The 24,915-nt window shown below is 38.2% G+C and overlaps 1 protein-coding gene across 1 annotated transcript in view; it reads left to right on the top strand.

Moving 5' to 3' along the window:
- The first annotated feature begins 5,171 nt into the window (after nucleotides 1-5,171).
- The window catches only part of LOC139720223 (polypeptide N-acetylgalactosaminyltransferase 13-like), a 127,631-nt gene continuing 107,887 nt past the window's right edge, over nucleotides 5,172-24,915 (top strand). Inside the window, exons 1-2 of the mRNA XM_071631589.1 lie at nucleotides 5,172-6,603; nucleotides 19,548-19,752. Coding sequence (XP_071487690.1) covers nucleotides 6,450-6,603; nucleotides 19,548-19,752 — 359 coding nt within the window. The 5' untranslated portion in view covers nucleotides 5,172-6,449. The remainder of the gene's footprint in view (nucleotides 6,604-19,547; nucleotides 19,753-24,915) is intronic.

Here is a 24,915-nt window from a genome sequence, read left to right as displayed (position 1 = left end):
TCTGTTTCATCCAAGTTTAGCACTGTGATGTTCTCCGAACCAATTTAGCGTACACCGTACGTGTGAATACAATGGACAGAACTTGGAGGGAAGGGATTCCTGACATGCTCTACAACTAGATTCTCATTTCTCTTTGACCACTGAAGCAAGTCGGATGGGGTTTTCTGTAAGATTTGGGTAAGAAGTTATAGTTTCATACCCTCAAATTGTATTTGGATTGATTCACTATTTTTAAAGTTATCGTTGCGGAGGGTCCAGTTGTTGTTGTTTTTGTTGTTGCTTTGGACATACGGTACAATGCAGCAATGATAGCAAGGCATTCAATTTGGTATAAAATTGGTGGCAGAGATTGCCTATGAAAAAGGCATGCAGCAAACCCATTTGTTTCCATTGCTTTCTCATAGTAATCCATAGCTACAATTTGTATCTATGATACACGTATGTCCAGTTATATTGGTAGTCAATGTTGTTCAGGATTTGCATTGAGCTACCTCTATGTGACTTGCTTGATTTATTGTTTGTTTGTTTGTTTGTTTTAATGCCCACTAAACAATTCATAACTGGTACATGTAGATCATTATGTGAGGATCTTAAAATTTGCTACATGTATAAAGGACAACTCCCAACAATTCCAGGGTTGTATGGTCTTTACCAACCACACTATTGAAAAAATATTCTATTAAAAGCCTGTATAATATTCCAACTTCCTTGTCCAAAAAGTTTGTTTGTAATTGTATGGTGCTTTGTTCAAGGAAGTTTGAGCAAGTTTTACGACCTACGTCGTACAAGGACTCCATAAGTCTAGAATGCGCCATATAATTTTTAGCTGTTTAGTAGGATGAACTCATACTAGTTGTTAGCATGCAGTCACAAACACCAATGTTTATCAGCTGACAGTGGTCAGTACATTGGAAAAAAAACCCTACATGTTCATGTGTGTTGAAATGTCAATGTATGTACAATGTAATGCATGAACCATATTGAGTTTGCTTTTATAGGGGGTGTCCATATACCGGTAGATCTGTTGAGCTTGGGTGCTGTTTTCAAGTGTACTGTTTATTTCACACATAAAGGGGGAGGGGAAGCTTCAGTACATGCCTAATGATAGTTGATCTATGCACTGACATAGCAATGTACACACTGTACCTGCCTCATTGCATTATAATCTTTTCTTCTCATTATGGAAACCCCTTATATAAATGGCTGTCACAAGTCACAAGCAATACAGGTGTAGGTCTTTATTCATCACACACTATTTTTCAATTGAAAACTTTTCAAGGACAATTGAGATTTAATAGCCTCATCGAATATACAAAGATAGATGTCCATAGGGCTTACAATTGACGTCATGCTCAGTAGGGCTTACAAATCGTATAGCCAGTTCTCTATTATACCTGATATTGCGTGCAAAGTGCTTTCACAGAGTGGTGGGAAATGTAGGTCAGCAGATATGTTTGTAGGTCATGATTACGATGCAATGCAAAATTTCTTTTCATCTATGAATCATATCACAATGTATGTTTTTTTTTTTCACGTCACAATCTGAGTGCTGGCAATTGTGAGTTAACCGCAGATACTATCATCACATAGAATGATGTCTACCTATTAGAAACATGAGTCGCCCAATTTGCACTTGGCACGGTGGCAAACTAAGTGATTTCATCTGTGAAGCCACAAGAGGGCATAAACCCGGAGCTATGTTATATGTCATCGTCCATTCTATAACAACATGCTCTGATGGGTATTGCTGGAAAGGAAATATTTGTCTTTCACTACCTGGGAATATAACCTATAGTCCCGTTTGCGCACAGTGTTGCATCCAAAACTAACAACATTTCTTTCAGGAATTGATTCTCGTGTCGAGACGCAAAAAAAGAAAAAAAAGAAGAAAAAAAAGAAAAATAAGGATAACTCTGGAATTTGAATGAGCCTTCTGCTGATGTACAGCTCCACAGCCCAGTTCTACAGCCGTTCCATCCATCTAATAATAATCATATTGCACTACAGTAATGGTAACAGCCAGACAGCAGGCAGGTAGCAGCAAGCATTTCTGTTGTTGCTATAGTAACTGTCACGATAATAAATTACTTTAATTGCATGCCTCTTCTGAATGAAATGGGGCCCTGTGTGTACAGTTCACTTTTAACTATTTGAGTAATTTGCTGAAAAATGGAAGAACGATATGTCCCTAGTGATATTATGTTTGTTTGTTTTTTGTCCATGTATACATGTAGTAAGGTGTATGAGTTTGCTTTTGTTACATATTGGCACATGAACTACTGTATACGCTATAATTTTCGCGTACATAAATTTTCATGAATTGTCGCTGTCACACATTTTCGCGAGTGGTTAAATTCGCGAGTGGGGGACCAGAAAAAATATGAAGTGGCAAAGAAAGTGTGAATTTTCAACTTACTAGCAAATAAGAATGATACTAGTTATACACTGCATGAAAAAAACTTACCAAACTCTGCGAACTAGTAAGTTAGAATTCAACATTTTTGAAGTGGTTAAGTCCATTGCATTAGACTTCTGACAAGTGGTCCCCTTGCGATAATGGATTGGCTCTCTAGTACAGTATTCGTAAGTAGACGTGGACGTGTGCGTGCTATATGTACGTAAACAAGCATAGCCAGTACACTGTATGGTCTGTTCGGTAAGCCATGACATGATATACTAGGACTGAAAATGTACATATAATCAAGGCAAGGGATTCATTTTGGAAGGTAATATTTTCGCGTGTTGTTAATTTCGCGAATAGCTCCTGACTCGCGAAATTCGCGAAAATAAAACCCCCGCGAAATATATAGCGTATACAGTACATGTATTTGAATGTGGTGATATTGAAATGTTTCAAGCCTTGTGTAAATTTGTACTGCAGTGAGAATCATTATGAGGTTTGCCCTCATAATGGATGCACAATTTGACACAAGAGTCTGGTATGGATAGCTACAGGTCTTTTCTTTGAGAACATCAATTGGGAGCCTCTTGAGAATGACATTAAAAGATATTAGAACTACATGTAGCATTTGAAAAATCTAATTCCAGTCTGTAGTTTTTCGGCAATGTTTCAAACAATATGGCTGTAGGCACAGTTGCTCAGCAGCTTGCACCTGTTGCAAATGTTGCAGTTTGCCTGGCAGTGTGAATGGTCTAAAATGTGTAATGAATTAGGCGTTGACTTCGTGTAATTATTTAAAGATTCGTCAGCACTACCTCTCAAGCTAAAAACAGAATTTGACACAGAGAGATTACTCAACATTATAGCTTTGACTTGCAAGATTGTTGATCAGTCATGCAAGTGGACTTGTTAAAAAATATAGCCAAAAACACACAAAGCTGTTTACCAGTATTCACATTCTTCCAAGCAACATTCAGATAAACTGTGTCTTGCAAATCGAAAATCTATGTTCTGTCACAGGCTACTGGATTTCTTTTGTGGTCTGAAAATGGCTTTTCCATCACACAAAGAAAGAAGTTTTTTATGTCAAAAGATTGTACCTTTATTGATTTTTTTTTTTGGGGGGGGGGGGAGGGGAGGATTTAGCCAAGTTGTGAGACCCTTTGCATCTCAGAAAACAAACTCAAATTGATTCACGACATGTAAAAGATTCTTGCTTTCAAGTAATTAACAAAGAGAGGATGCATTACATATATTTGCTGTGATACATGCAATAAACAGCAGAATCAACTTATACAATGTACAGTACAGCTGACGTTGTTCCCCACAAGTGATAGTCAAATTTCAATAAACTAAGTCATAATCTGCCTGCTTTAGTTTGCATTTAGACTAAACAAGGAAATCCTGTTTGGTGAAAGAGAAATATAATGTGATAATGGCCATGTGCTAGCACAGATACAATGTACAACTTGTAGGATACCAGTTCACAGGCGTACTGCTACTCCGTGTAGGCATGTTGACTGTAAACATACATCAATTCATTCATGCAGGGTTGTAAAACACAGAACTGCGGAGAAGAAGAAGTTTTGTCTCCCCTGAATAAAGCACAATTTCGTGCAAGCAGTTGTTCAGGCAGTCTTGTTTTTCTTCACAGCATACAAAGTGTAGTCCATGATATTTTACCAATTGGGACATGTGAAATGCAGTTTTGTGCATGGTTTCATTTGTGATTGAGAAATATATTGACAGTGTATTTAAGAAAGAAGGATGTATCCCTTTTCAAGAGAAAAGTTACAAGTCTCCCACTTTTGAATAGACGATAGAGAAAATTTGCATTAATTTTACAAATGTTTGTTTTGGGAGGGAATATTATTTGCAGCAAATATTGGTTGAGCTGCAAAACTTAAGAAAATTAAAACACAGCAAAATAACACCATTTGTCAATGTGAGAAACACAGTGAGTGAGCATTTTGTGTTCATTCCATATTGTACAAAGCTGAAAGCTGATGGTGTTCTCTTGGTATTTTTTTTCTTTTTTTAAACAGCATTATGTACAGATTGTTGTCACCAGAAATTTTTGCATGCTTTTTAATTTAATGAATTTCATGAGGGCCAAGATGTGCGAGATTAAAATGTAAGCAAAAGTTCTTGTATACGCTGTAACGCATTGGATGCCAACCGGTGGCACTTCTTGGAAATTTCACACTGCGAAAAAGGCTGTCCGCTGCAATTGGCAAAAATTTAATGCCAGGAATATATCTTGCCTTACATACAATGTAGTTACAGTACTACTATCATTTATGGACATTTGTGAAAGAAAAAAATTTTATAGCAAGATGTGGCATCAATTTCAAAACAGACATCTTTCAGTTATTGTACAGTTGTGGTATCTTCTCATTATCTCTCTTTAAAAAATAAAAAAAAAAGTGTAAAGAGGCAGGATCATTTCGTGATATCTACCAAGGCACTTTCGGTCTTGGACGAAAAAGAAAACTGTAGAGAGTCCTAGAGAGAGAAGAATAGTTCAACAAACAACAAACACCAGACCATAACACAAATGTTGGTCTCGTTGCGACGATATACCATCTGAGACCTGTCAGAACTTAGACTTTCGCTCCACTGACATGTTTATTGTACAATGGGTTTTTCTCCTTGTCATGACTAGGAAACTCTTTTGTTTTGTCCAGAGTCACTATTTTGTTTTTATTTTTTTCTTTGTCACCACAATGTTCGAGACTGCCTGGTATGCTAAAACCAGTCCCCACATCTGGGAGTATATCAGACGCAGAATATCGAAACTCGCTCTTTGCCGGGGCCTTGGCGTGCAGGAATGTATGGAGCGTGATAGGGCAAGAGTGACAAAGAAGGTACTAGTTAGGAAAAGCACAGAATGTCCTATTCACTGCATTTTTTTTCTCACTTTTTCAGGTGTAGCAGCCGCAGAAGAATTTTGACCAAGATTCGTGTCTGAAGGAGAGAAGAGGAATCACGAGGGAAGACGAAGAAAGGAAACAAAGAGAGGGGTGGGGCTGCCTTGCCCAGACCCTCTGGATGAGACATACATTGTATGTGCTGCACCTCAAGAGGATCCTCCAAGATCATGTGATCACTACTTGGCCAATGAGATCAGCTGACCCTAGCCCACCTCGATCTGTGGAAGAGTGAAGAGTCGACATCTGACAAGAACGTGGACTGGGACTCTCTGTCATCTCAAGTTCATTGCCTCTGTCAGTGTTCCAGTCGGAGCTGGCAAAGGGGGAGGGGTCTCTTCTGAGAAAGGGAGAGAGAGAGAGACAGCACGGGAGAGGCAAAGGAAGGGAGGGATAGAGAAGGAGAGATAGGCAGAGGGAGAGGGGAGAAGAGAAGGTGAGACTGAGAGGAGACGAGCGAGAGGCGGGGAAGGCAACACGAGGAGCGGGCTCGGCCGGGATTAGCCAAAGGTATGCCTCACTCCACCGTGACTCACGTGAATGTGGATTTCCTCACCCGCTCATCTGACGGCAGCCTAGAAGAAGTTTGAGGGATGTTGTCATTCGCTACAGAACCTGATGTGAATATGTCGTTGGAGGAAAAAACTGTGCTCATGAGGGAATTGTAATAGTACTAGATACCATTTTTAAAAAAAAAAGGTCTTAGTCATTCCAACTTTTTCTACTGTATTAAAAAAAAATCCATCCTTCCAATCTTGGCACAGTTCTATTATCTCTTCAGGAACACCTTGGATCATATATCTGTATTGTACTATTTTGGGTAAATTTGGGAGAAACTGAAACTGAAATTATACCAGTAAATGAAGTGGCTATAACAAGTGTGACGCGGAACTAGCAAGATTTTTTTTTTTTTCCAGCGTGAATCCGTAACGGAGGGATATAGTTTATGGAATACCCTGTATCATCCAGTGGTGCTGTAGAAATTCTCAGAGGAACTCCATGTGTCTGAGTGCTTGTGCTGTTTGGACCACCACAAACCCCTCTGAGGCACAAGTGCTTGCACCGCCGGCGGCTGCTGCGGTGGATTTGTCCCCGAGGGCGGCAGACGACTGTTGGAGATGGCGCGGCGCCTGGTCTACTGCAAGGTGGTCCTGGCCACCTCCATGGTGTGGTTCCTACTCGACGTCATGCTCATCATGTTCTACAGCGAGTGCAACAACGACTCGCGCTGTGGCAACCAGCCCCTCGATCACGGCATCCCGAGGGAGGAAGGTGAGTGGAGTCCATGTTTGGCAGCGCCCCAAGAATCCATCATAGCCATTCGTCCCGATCTATCACTGTCCGGGGGTGGGGGGGATGCAGACAGGGTACTCCTTTGTTTTATATAACTTGCCATCTTTACTTCCTTCCTGCTGTTTACTCTTCCTCTTCCTCCTTCAGCCTGTATGTAGCATGCTTCCTCCTTTCTAACCTCTATTTACTCTATCTCTAAAAGTTCTGTTAACCCGTTCCATACAGGTACCTGGTGGCCTGTGTATTAAACCTATGGGGATTTCAGAATTTAGTATGGAACGGGTTAAGAAAAACAGAAAGAAAGAAATGTCAAGATAGATTGCAGTTTTGTCCATAGTTGCCAATAGTTACTTTTATGCAGTATTTTTTTTTTTTTGGGGGGGGGTGGGGGGAGCGGGGGGCTACAATACCGAAGTTCTTATGGAAATTGTGTTTTTCCAAAATTGTATTGCTTGTCTGACACATTCATCATCTTTCCTTCCTACATGTATGTTACTACTGGTACCAGGTTTTGCTGTTGTGGCGGTGATGCGAACAGCTAGTGTATACAGTTTGTACATTGATAGTATGTACAATAGTATAATGATGAACTTTACGTTTGGAACCATGTGAAAATTCTGAACAGGCTGTTTGAAAAAGGAAAGGAAAAAAAAAATCAAAATTGCATTTTGAATCTTAAACTGCTGATCAGGCAGGTACATGTAATAATTGTGGAGTATACTGTATATCGTACGGCAAATATTTTGAGAGGGTTTTATTTTGTGAGTCGGGTGCTATTTGTAAATTTTGAATCATTAAAAAACATTAACTCTGATCTCGACATTAATGTGACGTGCACACATTCATATTTACATTTCTTCGCTCAGTACTGTACTCTACAATTACTCGCTACCAAATTGTCGGGAAGTCCTGATTCATGAAAAATCAGACTTTCTATTACAATATATGGGTTATTGCATAACCTATACAAGAATTTGTACATGAGTGTATTGGCATCAAGGAAGTCAAATTATTGTAGTCTGTAGTTATCAACATGTTTGGCCATCAAACCTCTGTACAAACCCTCATACTGAATACTGTATTGCTGGACATAATACTTAACGGCATCATGCAGGATATGAGGTATGCATCAAAATTTCCCTGTACACAGTAATTCAGAGAAGAGGAAGTGGAATAGATGAGACAGGAAGAAAGGTACACTTTGTATGCAGAGTGATTCTGTGTGTAGTGAAAAGCTATCGATTTCGTTTTAAAGCATTGTATAACTTCTGTCAGCCGTAAAGGGGGCTTCCAAAAGAAGATGAAATGATGATTAGATAGGTTGATTAAAAATCAAGGGACCACGACGGGACTGAATTTGATAGAGTTTTTTGCTCACAAACAGAAATTGTAACATGATAGCAGCGATATATCCCTACTTATGTACAGCAAGCTTACATGAAGCATGACAGTGCACTATAGACAAGGTAGACACTTGTTTTGTTTCCATGGCAACAACAAATTTTACTGGCGGGGATGGGACGGAATGAAAACATCACTGGTTTTTGTATCAAAGAAGATTCAAAGGAAAATTATATCAAAGTTGATGAGCCAGACTTGCCATGCCATATTATACATTGTAACTGAATCCTCTCAGTCATGGCTGAAGTAGACATCAACACAGCAACCAAAACAAGCAGGTCTATAATACAGAAGCTGTAGTTATTCATACAGATTGACCTACATTGTACACTGTACACAACCAACTGCGATTCATAGTCATTCACTTTCAGGGGAAAACACACTTAAGGAGTACCAAAGAGATTCTTCCATCGCAGATACTGGTATTTACAAACTGTAGACGCCACAATTCTATCTTTTGGAAGTTTTGTTACTGCACTTTTACATGTACCCTCACATAAAAAGTTATGTCAATGCCTGCCAAAGGAGATCTATAAAATAATATTTGCCCTAACATCACTAAACGCAACTGACCTTTGTACAATGACAAGGTCTTGTTGAGATACAGTAGCTGTTATCTTATACATAATAAATTCACATGATAGAGCTCTTTCACTGTAGCTTTTGGAAGAGGATTAGCAACCGAAAGCGGGGGAATCCCATGGTAGGGACTTTTTGTAAAAATGGAGTACAAAAGTCACGTTTTTAGAGCATTTAAAAGCAAATTTCTAGGGAATTAAACAGTGGAAAGAATCATTGCGAAGGACTATGATTATAGCATACGGTGGTACATTATTTTATGTGACAGTGTGAGATCCTCGGCAAGGGAGCGAAGCGACCGAGCAGGGGAGGGTGTGGGAGGGGGATACCCCTTTCCACAGTAGGGACTTTTTGTAAAAACAGAGTATAAAAATCACGTTTATAGAGCATTTAATCAAATTTCTAGGGAATTAAACATAGTAAAAAAATAAACATTGTAAAAAAATCACTGCGAAGGACTATGATCATAACTTATGCAAACTATTCATTTTACTATTGTACGGACAGAGCGAGCGAGCCACTCTCACTTTGCTATTCGTCTAAAATGTATTCATTAAAAGCTAAACTGTAATCGCATTGTTCAAGCAATAAAAATTATTCTTACTAGAAAGTATAGAATAAAAGGAAAAATGTAGGGTTTAAGGGCTTTAATTTTTTTGCAAGATACCAATAAATCACTTGTGAAATAGTACAGAGCATGCCATTTTAAGAGGAATTCAAAGTTTGTTTGATAAAAATTGGGTTTGGAATAGCTGAAACATCCAAAAGCAAAGTAAAACAAAACGATCGTAATAAAATGTGGGTCCCACACTTATTAGGATCGCTCTGTTTAGGATATCTCAGCCATTCCAAAACCAATTTTCAACAAATAAACATTGAACCCCTCTTGGAATTACATGCTCTTTCATATTTCATAAGAGGTTTCTCACAATCCCACCAAAAATGATAAAAACCTGAAGTTAAGGCTCAACCAAAACTATAGGATACCTTTAAGTAAATATTAGTGTATAATAATGTATATTGTAATAGTGTGTTATTTAGCATTTTCAGTTATAAAATTTACAACTTTTAGACAAGAAAAGTGCCTTTATTGTTTATTTTGGTCCTAAAATAATTGATTGATTATTTGTTGTTTGTGTGTTCTTTCCTTTTTTCTTTTTCAGAGCTTTATAACTTGATATATTCTTTTCCCAACACGTAGTACAAGTAATTGCTGAGAAAGTCTACAAAACTATGGCAGTTTGGAGGTATGATTGTACACTGGTAGAGAGAGAGCTCAGAACGTTTTTCATGTATGATCAAATAGGCCTACTGAACTGACTTGCCTTCTGTTGTATGCACAGCATTGTTGACACATGGTTACAGAAATTTAATAGCGCTGCCTTTTAGTTAAATTTACATGAGATCGTAAGGGAGAATTTGTGATCAGTCACAAATGTTGGATGCCTGTCCCAAACAGTGCTCTTCACTCCCCTCAACCCCCCCCCCCATCCATATAAAAGAAAAACAAAACAAAACAACAGCAACACAATACACCCAAAACAGCAGTAACAAAAAGAAAACTTTGGGAAAAGAAAGTCACGCCCTTTATTATACAAAATCATGCATGAGGCACCATGAATTGTGTATGTCGGTAACCTCCTACGGGTACAACCACACAAGATAATCACGCCCCACCCTCCATTTTCTTGTGCTTACTGACCATGAACTTAACATTTTGTAGAATCCATTGATGGTCCCAGGAATTTCATTGTGTGTTTTGGGGCGTGTTGCTTTGATTCAATAAAAAAAAAGTACAAATATTGGTTTTTGCACGGATGGTGCTGTATTGTTTCCTACAGAATTCAAACTCGTTGCACCAAAATATTGAATCAGTGATATGTTACATTGCAGCTTGACTTCCATGTTGAGTAACGCAGCACAATTATTGAAGCTACAACTATATACAGTATGTTTTGCACAAAGAATCTATAATACCCCATTGAGAATGACTTTACCAGTTAGATATATGCAACAAAACATATATTGTACCATTGTTTCAATTGAGAAAATTCCAGTCCTTGTCAGTGTCACCAATGAATGTCTTTTCCTGTCTGCCTTGAAAAGCGATGAAACTCACAAATGTGTGTGAAATTAAAAGCATAATTTACCATTTGCAGATGAAACAAAAACCCAGCTTTAGTACTTCAAAATAATTGAAGTAAAATAATTGAAACTGACCTACACATCAAATGTGATATCTCGGAACATTTTTGAAATCACTGCTCCCAAAGCCTACAAAGGTAAACTGTAGCTTTAAGAGCCCCACCAACTTCAGTTTTATGTGTGCATTCATTTTGATACTTCTTGGTACAGAGTGCAGAGTAGTGTGTGCCTTGCTTCTGTGTAGTGCCTTATGTTTATAGTGGTTAAACACTTGAGACTCTGCTCTCTCTACCATTGAATAACCAGTATATCAGGAGCTATCCTAGGGGTCATAGGGTGTTAAACTTTTTCCTTTAGGTGTCAAGACTGAATCTAGTCTGTACTTACAGAAAAAAATTGTATTGTGTCAATTACACATTTCAGATGGTTTTATCCATACAAAGGATCTCGTGTTTGTACAATATGTACATTGTACAAAAATATCTCCTACCCCAGGCTTCTAGAGACAGGAGTTGAGCATTCATCACAAAATAAACTATTTGCTATACAGAAACAATGCTTTGCCATTTCAGGTAACAACTGATGTCAGCCATATACTGTACATTACAGCTAGAGACAAAAGTCCAGGCAACATGAACTCCCCGACACGTGCAATACATTGATTGTATGATAAATGCGTTGACTTCATAATGTGCTGGGGAAAACAAGGCACAGACGGATGGATGTGATCTGAAATATAACGCTGATGTGCATTGTAACCAGTACAGTTCGACCTCGAATATCCGGCCATGTCGGGACCGGCGCTCATCCGGATAAGCGAATTGGCCGGAAATGGGAGACACAATGTTAATGTATTATAGCTGCCTTCCAAGCTGCCGTCCCAGTGTACTGGCAGCTAGGCAGGTAGCGTACCCCGCACCGGTGGTGTAATCTATGCTAGCCTGCGCAAAATGAAGTCCCTTCTTCACAAAAATAAAGTATATCTCAATATGTGAAAATCATACATGTTTTTACCTCATTAGATATTGAGAAACTTATCATGCACATCTTATGAAATTAGTAAAATAGATCCATGAAAAGATGTTAGAGTCACTGTTTTTTCTCAATTTTGGGATGAAAACAAAAAGACCTTCACTGAGTGAACGCGTCCGGATAATAGAGATTTCCGGATAAAAGGAGGCCGGATAATCGAGGTCGAACTGTACTTAAAGGACAAGTTCACCTTCCTAGACATGTGGATTGAGTGAATGCAGCAATATTAGTAGAACACATCAGTGAGAGTTTGAGGAAAATCGGACAATCTGTTGAAAAGTTATGAATTTTTGAAGTTTCTGCTCAGTTACTGCTGGATGAGAAGACTACTACAGCTGATGATGTCACATGAGTACAACGATATAAAGAAAATATAAAGAAAATCCAACATATTTTCACTTTTCTCGCATAATAAGAGAATGCTTGACTTCCCTCTTTCAGAAGGCAGGGAGAATAATATTAACCTTAACATACATCAGTGACAAGTCGAGGAAATGTGCACTTTTTTCAAAAAGTAACATTTTGTGAAATTCTCTTTATGTTTTCCTTATATTGTTGTACGCATGTGACATCATCAGCTGTAGTAGTCTTCTCATCCAGCAGTGACTGAGCAGACACTTCAAAAATTCATAACTTTTCAACGGATTGTCGGATTTTCCTCAAACTTTCACTGATATGTTCTACTAATATTGCTGCATTCACTCAATCCACATGTGTATGAAGGTGAACTTGTCCTTTAATACCATGAACAGATAATGTGATTAGGGAATATGTTGGACCAATGTACAGGTACTTTAAATGTTGCAGGTTTGTTTCTTCTTGTTTCTTCGTTAGACAACGACAGTTGTTGACTTTTTTTATACATTTCAGCCAATGGTATACTGCAAGGTGTTTCATACTTTTGTCAACTGTGATGTACAGTGTAGCTGAAATTTTATCTCTGGAAACATCGCATGCATTATTGTGCGATGATGAGGGTCTGCAAATTAAAAATTATTACTGGCCATAATATAATGTATTTTCCCCATGGGACACTCCCTGGCAGTGGAGGTAATAGTAATTAGGGGGTCTCCTTGTCTAAAGGTAGCAGTGTCTCTTATGAATACTTCTCCAGAGAAGCTGTGTGTGCTGTGTGCATAATACACATTGTAGATCAGTGTATATAGGTGTTTACACAAGTTCTTTAGCGGTCATTTATACCTAAGGGGCTATAGGGTTGTGGCTTTGTCAACATGAAAGCTCAAGGCAGTCTTTCAAGTTCAGTGCACTGTGTGTGCATATTTCTGTTTCCTTGTATAAACGTAGGATGCACGTATGTATGTAGGCAGTCGTAGTCAATGCGAGATACTCAAAATCACTGTACCCGACATATCTTGGTGTACATCTACACATCGGCGATCAATATTGCATGTGAAATGTTGCACTATGGTCACAACAACACGCTTGACTGTTTAATAGTGCAGTTGTAGGGGAAGGGGGGGGGAGTATTAAAAGGGAGGGGAAGGGAAAGGGAAGGGGAGAGGGAGGGGGTCATTCTAGCAAAGTGCATGAATGTATAACAAAGTGACACTGAAAAAAAAAAAATCCAAAACCCAGAACAGTATGAGATGGTGGAAAACTCAGCCAGGCAGAGTATCTCCGTGTTGAAGTAATGGCTGTGCAGTCATCGTGTCTTCAATACCTTGAAGAGAGCAGACATGCGTTTGTCTTGGCGGCCTTGTCTCCCGACAACAGATATAAGTTGTATTGGGCTATTTCCCCCCCATCTGGAGGGATGGATACCATGCTGTGTTACCAATGGCTGTAGCAGACCAGACTAATTAGGATTGGGGGGGGGGGGGGGGGGGTGGGGGGGGGGGGGGAGAGATCCTGTCTGATTTGGTCCATTCACAGACGGATGCCCATACATACATGTATCACCACATGCATGGACAAATAACAAGGAGACAGCTTGTCATACAAGGCAGGATATAATTGCCACAGACGAGCAAACAGACAATGATTTGTGTGCTAGATGCATTTTGAATTTCACAGATGGACAGATGCAGGATGATTTTTGAAGACCAATACATAGAGTCCATTGTATGGGATCATTTTGTCTAGTAGATTTGTGAACAGACAGTATTATTTTCATTGTGCACTTTAATATACACAGACTCTATCATGCAGTTTAAAAGTACTATTCAACAATACGTACTGTATACCGGTACCTACAAACATACTTGTACATGATATGTATGTTTTTTACATTTGCCTTAGTCCCATTTATAGTAAATGCTGTTACCCAAGCATGTGTACATCATGTACATGTATATCATGCAATGCAAACACAGGTACTCAAACATCTGTAAACAGTGGTAGAGAGGATTTTTTTCCCCCTTCCAGATGCATGCAAGTTCTACTGTCAGGAAGCCAGAGATTGTGTACAATGTAGGCCTCTATATCCTTACACAATGGATGCCTCCAGCGTGCAAAGTCAACTTTGACTTTTCCAGCCTAAGAATAGGCAGTAATAAAGACGTACTGTACATGATATCATGTATGTTGCAAGCAGCTGCTTGTTGTATCGTGCAGTATGCCACATTATTGCTTCCAAGAAGACTGAAAGGGTATCCACTGCTGTAGGCCAAATTCTTTGCAACGTGTTGCTCTTCTGATACCAATGTGGAACAAAATCATTTGTTGAGAGACTGGCCACAATTACAAGACACCTTTTCATATCTTCACAATGTTGTCTATCTTGTCCATTCCAAAACTCTCATGAATGACCTGTAACTTCTTCTTTGTTGTTGAGATTACTCGGAATTTTGCATCAGCCATGACAGCTGACATTCTTGTTGTAAATGGGAGGAATTGTCGTGTCTTGAGATGAGCTCAGAGCTCTGATGTCAGCCGTTATTGCCGGTGGGGTATTGTTATGAGTTTGGACACGCACACATGCGATGTGATTGTGGAGTAGCCTTGAGGTTCATTTGTGCCGTCATGCTCTGTGCTATTGATGCAGAACTCTTGTCTGTCTTCACTCCGTGGGAGAAAAAATGGCAGAAGAATGGGTACCATGGTGACGTAACCGTCAGAAAAAAACGCAAAAAAACCCAATACCAAGGAGTAGTTTCAGACGTACAGAAGAGCCTGTTTGTAGTAAATCTTGCTGCTGAAATTGATTCTTTATTAGTGTGTTTAGAGATCTCATACATTTTGTACAGTGTTCAGACTGTGAAACATGTCTCTGCACAGATTGCAAACTGCAGACATTCCAAACAACCGTTGTGTGACAGAACCCATCGCCTGTACATATTACATGCGCAGCTCCTGGTTAAATACAGGCACATTTTTACATGTACAGTTGAACCTCTCGTATCCGGACAAGTCGGGACCGGGGCTCATCCGGATAAGGGATTTGGCTGGATACGGGAGACTCAATGCTTTATACATGTACATATACATGTACACATGTACTGATATAGCCCATTGTAGTACCACATGTAGTTAATGTGTATACTGCAACCTTTTCATTGTTACACTCAGTAACAAACCCCAAAATAGAGGTTCGTGTTTGCAAGAATGAAATCATTTTCTTTTATAAATTCTTGGGATGATTTACCTAAATAATCATTATGTATCAAGTATATGTAATTCATGTGTGTTTGTGTAGGAGTTTTCAAGGAGTTGGGAATCCCCCTTTCCTCCCGTAATAAAAAAAAAAAAAAAAAAAAATCACGGCGAGATTGCGTCCGTATAATAGAGAGATCCGGATAAAGGGAGGCCGGATAAGAGAGGTTCAACTGTACTTAGAAAGGGGCAAATTATTTGTTGTATAGGGCCCCATTTTTTCTCTCTTTCTTCTTTCTTTGAAACACAACAACAACATACAAAGGGGATGCATGCAACATACACATCTGGAGAGCACTTTAATAGTTTATGAGGGGAATGAAGGTGCAGCCAAGCTCTTAATTCAATACAGATTTCAAGTGCACACCCAAAACTGAGCAAAACTTCACTGAAAAAAACAACAACATTGTGAGCCATGATTACCTGGACAAGAATTGAAAAAACAAAAACAAAAACAGAAAATGTTTGGTATATATGTCTATCAAATTTGCATTTGGACTTTGCACAAAAATTACTTGGTTGACATTAGTACAAATGTTTGAAATGTGTTTTCAAACAAGTTCTTTTCCCAATCTGCAAGGGCCCAGTGGTGTTGATGCAGAATCCTTGGAAAATAGTAGTGGGAATGATACTGTACATTCTACCATACAACATGTAGTTACCTGCACTAGACAAGCAAAAATTTCATTCAATGCACAATGTATACTTTTATTCTTAAGATGAATTGTTCCCTAATCTTGCACTGGAGGAAAAAAGAATGCTTACACACTTACAACACAGACCCTTTACAAGGCACTTGTACTCACTCGGTACAACATCTTAAATGTACATCAGAGCCATTGCATACAAATAAAAGTGACAATGTCACAGTTTATATAATTTGGGTTACACATTTAGAGATGCATCTGAGTGCACAAATTACTAAAATACCAGATTAATTCAAGTTTGACCTGGAAGTCCTTATAAAATACATTTCAAATGCTTTTGTTTGATTTGTTATTCTCTAATATATGCTGGGATTTTATTTGCAAGAGAAGTTTCTAGACTTTGTTCATGTTAACTAGCAAATATCCTGTCACATTATGCAAAATTAACAATGCTATCTTAATGATACTTTGGGAGATCAATTTCAAGAATTGACTGCAATATTGAAGCACATAGACATAGAAAATTGTGCTACAGACACGGCTTGCAAGACATCTTAACCCGTTGAGGACGAGTCCCGAGTATACTCGGGCAGGTGTCTATGGGAAATGCGTGTTGTAGCAAAATCAGTCCGTCCTCAACGGGTTAATACTGTATGACCAAAATCGCCACACTAGTAAACTATTCTATCCATATTGCTCACCTTTCCAAATGGTTCGGAAAAATGACTATTATGTATGGTAATTTACAGAACCGTAATGTCAAAATGTATTTTATTACTTTTTCTACTCCCTTGTAAAGCCTTTTGAATATCAGCCAGTGGATCAAGTGATAAGTGTTTACATTGAAAACTGTGTGACATGATATGCTTTACAGTGTACTTAAAGGCAATGTTTCAAGACTATTTCCTGTGTGAAAATCTAGCTTCATGGTTCCATGTAGCAGCTAGTGTCTTGGATAATGGTATAAATGGGAAGCACTGAGGTTGAAAGTATGGGCTAAATGATTTATAAGCATGGAAATCTGGAAGTGACTAGATTTACCATTATCAGATCCTATAAACTTTAGTGTTAGAATATTGTTCCATTGATAGTGTAATGTTTTTATCAGCATGGTAAATTATTTGCTCAGAACTGTGTTTGTAGTAATGGCATGATTCACAAAAATGCTATTTTATTTTAATAAAATGTTACATTTTGCAGTTGAGCTGTGCCTGTCATAATACTTTTCTATCAAGAATGTTGAACAATTTCTAATGTTTATATGTGGCAACCGCAAACAGCGTCCTTTTTATTCCCCATTAAAAGTGACAAGCGAAAGTAATGTCGTCTAGAATCTGAAAGATTTGAAGTGCAATTACCGGCCTGAATGCTCGTATAAGAGTACCCATCAATGTTCATACCATTCAGTATGCAGCATTACATACTTTGGCAAAGGACTTGTATGTGTAGAAAGCAGCATGCTGTTTATAGGCCTACATTGTACAAAGTATGTGTTATAGGGTTTGTTCAAACTTGCTCAGTTAAATGTTTCTTCAAAGGCAAGTTTTATAGTGCTGCTTAAAGGACAAGTTCACCTTCATAAACATAAGGATTGAGAAAATGCAACAATATTAGTAGAACACATCAGTGAAAGTTTGTGGAAAATTGGACAATCGATGCAAAAGTTATGAATTTTTTAAATTTTTGTGTTGGAACCGCTGGATGAGGAGACTACTACAGCTTGTGAGTCATATGCGTACAACAGTATAAAGAAAATATAAAAGAAAATTCAACATATTTTCACTTTTTTCGCATAATAAAAGAGCAATTGACTTGCCTCTTTCTAAAGGCAGGGGGAATAATATTACCCATAACATTTATCGGTAACGAGTCAGGGGAATGTGTACTTTTTTCAAAAGATGGAATTTTGTGAACTTCTCTTTATATTTTCCTTATATCGTTGTACGCATGTGACATCTAAGTTATTCATACACTGCAGTAGTCTTTTCATCCAGCGGGTACTGCACAAAAACTTCAAAAATTCATAACTTTTGAACGGATTGTCTGATTTTCCTCAAACTTTCAACGATGTGTTCTACTAATATTGCTACATTCTCTCAATCCTTATGTTTATGAAGGTGAACTTGTCCTTTAAAATGCGGATTTTGTACACTGTATAAAATATCAAGCTTCCAGAAGGTGTAACATGCAATCAATGGTTGCAGATAACACAAGACACTGTGCTATAAAGTAAAACAGGACATGTCTCAAAATGGAAACACACTGACAAGATACTGTACTTTGTACTGTGCAAAAATTACTTTATTTATCATTCAAAAAGGCAAAGTTTTATTCAATGTAGTCAATACATTTGTATGTCAATGCCCCATCCAAGAGTCAATCTCATTGAAATAACACTGTTGATTTGATTGCTGCTTTGGATGATATCTCCTGAAATTGGATCCAGATGAATTTGTTAGAAAGATTTTTATGATAGCATTTTGTATTGGAAAGGTGAGCCCGTTTTAGGTTGAGGCACCATAGCCTGGGATATAGCTATTGTGGCAGTACTGTAGTTTGCATGGATTGGTTTTACCTACGATAGATTGTACATCAATCATCTGGGGGGTGCTTCATAAGCTGTTCGTAAAGTTACGAATGACTTACGAGCGACTGGTAAATATGTTCTTGTGCTGAATTTTGGAAATTCTGATAGGTACTGTATAGCACATCAGAACTGATCACCAGTCGCTCGTAAGTTGTTCGTAAAGTTACGAACAGCTTTATGAGACAGGGCCCAGTATACTGTATGAAACCAGCCCATGAAGGATAGAAAGGAAATGAGCAAGATGATTCATGGCGTCAGAATGACAATGATATCAGAGCTATCAGGAGAAAACTTTCCAGATGGTATACCAGTATATATGCAGCTGATACCAGTATACTAGTATGCGGCTAATAAACCAAATCAAAGCTGCTCCACTTTATGTTCATATTGTTTCATGTAATGTACACTTTTTGTAGTGTATGATACAGTGAATATACACTATTTCATTACATTCAATTGATCGTACATTTTAGAAACCCAATCCTTGAAAGCAAAACAGATTTATAATATCATACAGCAGTACAGGTCTTACAACAAAGAAGAACATGCATTAGGATAGGCCAGTACATAGTTGTATTCACTAAAAGATTTATACACCTACGACAGTAGTCAGTCAGTGAATGTAACACTTCAATGTCAAAACAGGAATTATTTTCAAGCAAAACAAATGGGACTTTGTTCAACATTCCTGAATGCCGGTCGCATTCTATCCACATGGAGCAGCATAGTGTTTGATTGTTTTCATTGTCTCTTTTATTGTCTTACATTTTTTATTTCTTCCAACAGTATCATGTACAGTTAGCTCTCAAAGAAAGTATATTTGTATGCATGCTGTTATATCTTGACAAAGACAATGGTTTTGAAAGAAAGAGATCAGATCATGTCATAATTTGTCATTCATTTCTTGCTTTCAATATCAGGTGGGCATGAACACGCACCCCCAAAACACATCCGTCCCAAGCCAGTGCACAACCCCAACGGGCCAGGGGAGATGGGCAAGGCAGTGGTCATTCCGCCGGAGAAGGAGGCACTCAAGAACGAGATGTTTAGGATTAACCAGTTCAACCTGCTGGCCAGCGACATGATATCGGTCAACCGGTCACTGCCGGACGTCAGGATGGATGGGTGAGTGTTCTCAAAATAGAAAAGTGAGGGTACAATATGTTTTGATCCCACTCGAGTTGATCATCTGTTAGTTTCACTAACACTATTTTTTGTAATATAGACACAGTTGTTACACAATGTATGTCAAAAGTGCAATGCACTATTGCTTTTATAGGACGTACACTGTAAATCACAACCACACAACCAATCAAGACTTGTACTGTAAGGAGTTTGAATAGAATTGTATCATCAAGGTCATTTTGGTTGACCTTTGGTATTTGAATTTACACTGTATTCTTTTTACTACTGTATCATCTCACTTCCACTTCTCTCCCTTTTTTCTTTCCCTTTCTCCTCTTCTTACTCATCCTCCAGTGCTAATTGTACTTTCACTTCATTCTCTCTCTTCTGGTGCATACATTCCTTTTATTCCTTACAACAGCAGTTTGACTTTCATTGTTAATTTCAAGTCGTTTTGAATACATCCGTGTTGAGAGTACTGATCAAAACAAAATTTGTTCGTCCTGTTTGGTAGTTATAATATTTTTTTTTGTGTGTGGGGGCATGATTGGTAATATCTTATTTCTGTATGCTCTTGAAATTGTAAAATGAAATTATTTTAGTTTTTCAATCTGTATGTTTGGCTGTCCTTGTTCAGTAGGTTAATATCAAGTGACATGAATAAATTCAATTAACCTAAATAACTTGGTAACCATCACACATATAGTACAATGAGTCAGTAGGCAGTGGAAGTTTCCTTGAACAGTCCATGAGAGGCAATTCCATTATCACCAATGTCAATTTCACAATCAGCTGGAACCCTGTGCAATTTCCAGTACAGTCATATGCCATGTATACTTACATTGTATTTTGTGACGGCAAGACACTGTCAATTTGGACTAGCACGACATTTTTTATTTATTTATTTATTTTTGTGAGTGGTTGAATTCTTGATCGAGAACCACAGAAGCAATATGAGAAGAATCCCTCGGAGATGATATACAGCAGTTGTAGAATGTAAAACAGGAGGAAACATTGCCTTATCATACCAGTCGACTTGTGAAAGAACAAAAAACAAACAAACAAACGAACAAACTCGGCAAAATATACAATGTATGCAGTATATAAAGAGAGACAAATATAATCAGTTATATGATCGTTTATTCTTGTCAGTGAACAACTACAGTACTGTGTATGCCTTGTGGCATTGCAGTATCATTATCACATTGCAGGTGAAAAAAGTTCAGAGTTATCATCTGTGTTTGTGACAGGGTGCCCATATGTGGCAGGAACCATTTCATTTCGTGAAAATAAAAAAACTCCATTCAATTATTTTCTCTCTGAGGGCATGACAACACATGATTTTACGAATTCTAAATTGCTTAGTTTTACACCCATGCACTAGCATGATGGAGATGCAATTAAAGCAATCCCAAATGTAACCAAGCACAATTTACCACAGGATGAATGAAATCTGCAGAATCGTGAGATTATTTTGGCTCTATGACATAACCCTTGAAATTGCTGTCTGGTGATTGTGGGATGTTTGACAGAGGGAAAAAAAAACACCCAGGAAGAATAGAAAGTGAAATTGCATTTATGAAGAGAAGCAGAAGTGATATATATTCTATTTTTATAGTCTATTTCAACCAAATATAAATGCAGTCTCCTTTTTCATAGTGCCTTCATTTTATGAGATAAGTGCAACTGATGATGTAAACAAATTTAGGAGATGATTTATTCTGTATTGTACACAGCAGAATGTGTGTCAGGGTCATTTGCTGTGGTATGCATTTTGCTACACTGTATTTTGATAAAAATGACAAGTATTTGTATCAGATGTGGACCAGGCATGGTTTTTGATGGTGTCAGTGAGGAATTCTTCTTCCAAAGCACCAAAAAATTGTGCCTGGTATAGATCCGTAAGAGCCCTATCATGTTTGGGGGAAAAATCCTGCTCTTTCCCAGAGCCAAAAGTCACATACGGTAGAGTAGGTGATAGAGGCATGCATATCAATTCCAAGAAAGCAATAAAATGGCCCAAAAATAGCATCGCCTACATTGGATGTCTGACATGTTCAGTATGGATTAACCAATCAAGGCCCAAAACCCATTTTTTTCTTTTTTACATCTCTTTTTTTTTTTTTTTTTTTGGGGGGGGGGGGGGGGGGGTGTTGTACAGTACTACGTGGTTTGATGATAACTTGACGCTGGACAATAAACCACAGTACACGTATTTTGTGATAATAACGGGGGAACGCAAAAGTTGAAGTCTTTATTCTTTGACCGCCGGAACCAGTGTGTCGAATTAAGTCAAATCACACAGTGATGACAATTGGTATACGTGCGCATTGTACAAATGTAGTTCATGCCCATTGGGCCAATACCACAACAGGGGGGGGGGGGGGGTTGTTTTGTGCTTTTTCTTTTATCATAGTTTTTACCATTCGTTGTCATCAATACTTGTATTGCAGAGAAAAAAGAGAAAACTCTTTCTCAGTTGAGGTCTGTGTTGTTTGTGTTTTATACATAATTGTTTGCTTGAATGAATTAAAAAACCTGTTCTATGTTCTATTGGAGGATATTAAACCAGTTGTTTGTTCTAGTGTACTGGCCAGGCAGTAGAATACAATGTTGCCAGTTATACTATGCTGTAATATGGAAAAGATTATCAAAATGAATTCATCAGGAAAACTCTCCCACAAATTAATGGTTTAACCATGTTTTCAACCTCATGATCGTGATCTTAGTGCAATCAGAACAGGTAAAAGGATGAGGATACAGTGTACATGGTACTGCAAAGTTCAAGACATTCTATCAATTGGCATAGTAAGTGATACGGCTGCCACAATAGGGTAAGCTGAACAGATGAAAAAATTCTTTGTTGCACTGTGCTGATTCCAAACATGATTTTTGTTCTTTCTTTTTTTTTCAATCGAGAGAGTACAAAATCTCAGCTCTACAGGTGGCCCTATAAAAATTTATGTGACTGACAGACTTACTGTAGGGGCAACATCTAATATTGGACATTTATGACATTACTGGTATGCTGAAAGAAAGCATAGATCTGCAGAATGTATTTTATCAATTGATGACACTATCCCCTTTTTAAAATACCATACTGCATTTTCAAGACGATTCCAATTGAATGAGTCCTTGAAGACGTCCCTTTATTGCTCATGACAAACTTTTAAAGAAATGTTCTACATTGTATGTTCAATTTGATTGTACAGGTCTGCTTTTCATCTGATTATAAAGACAAGTATAAAAACTGAGCCATCCTTTTCAACCTGTGCAATGAGCTGCACATGATGTGTTTCATAAGCCGTGGGAGTCATGTGTTCAGTGACTAGACAGACATATTTTTCTGCTACTTAGGAGTGAGAGCTCACATGCACCAGCATTATGACCTGAACAAGTTTACCATCCCATTAATAGTAAACCCTTTTAAGACCAAACTCTGATTTGTCATGAACAGTAGAAGTGATGTGGTTTTGGTGAAATTGACCTTGAAAGTATTAACATTCATCTCCAGTGGAAAATCGCATGAGTGAAGGCACTGAACTTGATCGGTGATGTGATCCTTGCAAGCTAGAAAACAGGAAATAAATGAACTGTTGTTCAAAGACAAATTGGATGTAGATGCCCGAACAGAATGATGTGTGTTATTTGTTTTATAAAATGGGGTAGCAGAGTCATGTCATTTCATAAATCACCCTCATCTGAATGTCCATTGTTTAAGATCTACAAATTGTAGGCCCTACATCTAATGGATCATTATACTTTATTAATGACCAGTCAATTATGTGTAGAAGGCAAAATAAATGCCTGGTCACATGTGTGCTGTTAACTACATGTATTAATCTGCTTCATCATTTTGTAATGCTGGATATATTGACAAGTCTTGTGGATGCATTATAGAGCACTGTCAAAGTGATAAGAGACAGTTTGATAGGAAACATGATAATGAAAGTCTACCAGCATGGACTGATGGAGAAGAGAGGGGTATTTGATCCTCTGGTTGATTTTAACCTTTTGAAGACTAGTTCAGAGTATACTCGGGCAGGTGTCTATGGGAAATATTTAATGCATGTTATAGCAAAATCAGCCTGTCCTCAACAGGTTAATAGAGGTTTCTGGAGTTTAACATTATGCCACTTTCTTTGCAAAATCAGTTCTATTTTGTGTGTGTTTGTTTCTTTGTTTTGCTTTGTTTGTTTGTTTGTTTCTTTAAGTGAGGCAGGAACTCTGAGGGAGGGCTTGGCTCAGGAAGACTAATGCAGTTTTAAGACTCATTAAAGCGATGATCATGGGGTCTGTTGTTGGCTGTATGGAGTATAGACCACATGATCCAGCCTGCATGAGAATAATTATTGGTTGACCAGAGATTAGTGGTGGCACAAGTCTGAACTGGCATAACACAATGTCCTGTGATGCAGCCTTTAAATATTCCTTAGTTCCCCCACTTAATTTCCCCTCCTGCCCTCATCTGAGCTCATCTGTCTGCTGGACTTGTGGTTACATTTGCCCCTGCCCCCCCCCCCCCCCCCCACACACAACCAGCATCAAAAGGCCTGCAGAAGATGCCGCAACAGGGGAAGTTTTTGCCGTGTAGAAATTTTTGCGCATGTCTTGCTTTCAGAAACTAGCGCAAAAAATAAAAGCACACAAATAATTTTGCTTGCTATATCTACCACTATGTGATGTCTTGATTCCGCAGAATTACTGTAAAAGCATGCAAAATTCATCTTTAGACTCGGCTGAGCGTGAAAAATTACTTGCGTGAAAATAACCACTTTTACAGTACCATTGATGTATGCAATGAAATAAAAAAATTACACAAAGACAATTGTTTTGCGAACTGAGGTATTCATATATTTGGTTATCAAAGGGAGCATTTTTTTTTTTTTAAGTCAGAAGAGTCTACATGTAAACCCCTTTTCAGTCTGACCCAAAGTACCAATGGTAATGTGGAGTCCTGACAGAGAGGGAGTGATCGAGGGGTGGTACCAAAAAACCCATGTGCACCATGCGGTCCATCAATTAGATTTGTTTGGATATTCTATTCCTGCGTGAGGCTATTAAAGCAGGTTTACCGCCTACGTGTTACTAAATTTAGTGTTGCTAGGTGTAATGTAGTGAGATGTGATCAGTGTAAACCACCACCTATTACCCACTCCCATT

The sequence above is a fragment of the Diadema antillarum genome, unplaced genomic scaffold, assembly GCF_040938485.1.
Source record: "Diadema antillarum isolate AM-2024a unplaced genomic scaffold, OU_Dant_1.0 scf00000123, whole genome shotgun sequence".
Taxonomy (NCBI): Eukaryota; Metazoa; Echinodermata; class Echinoidea; order Diadematoida; family Diadematidae; genus Diadema; species Diadema antillarum.
This window is presented reverse-complemented; position numbering and strand designations above follow the sequence as displayed.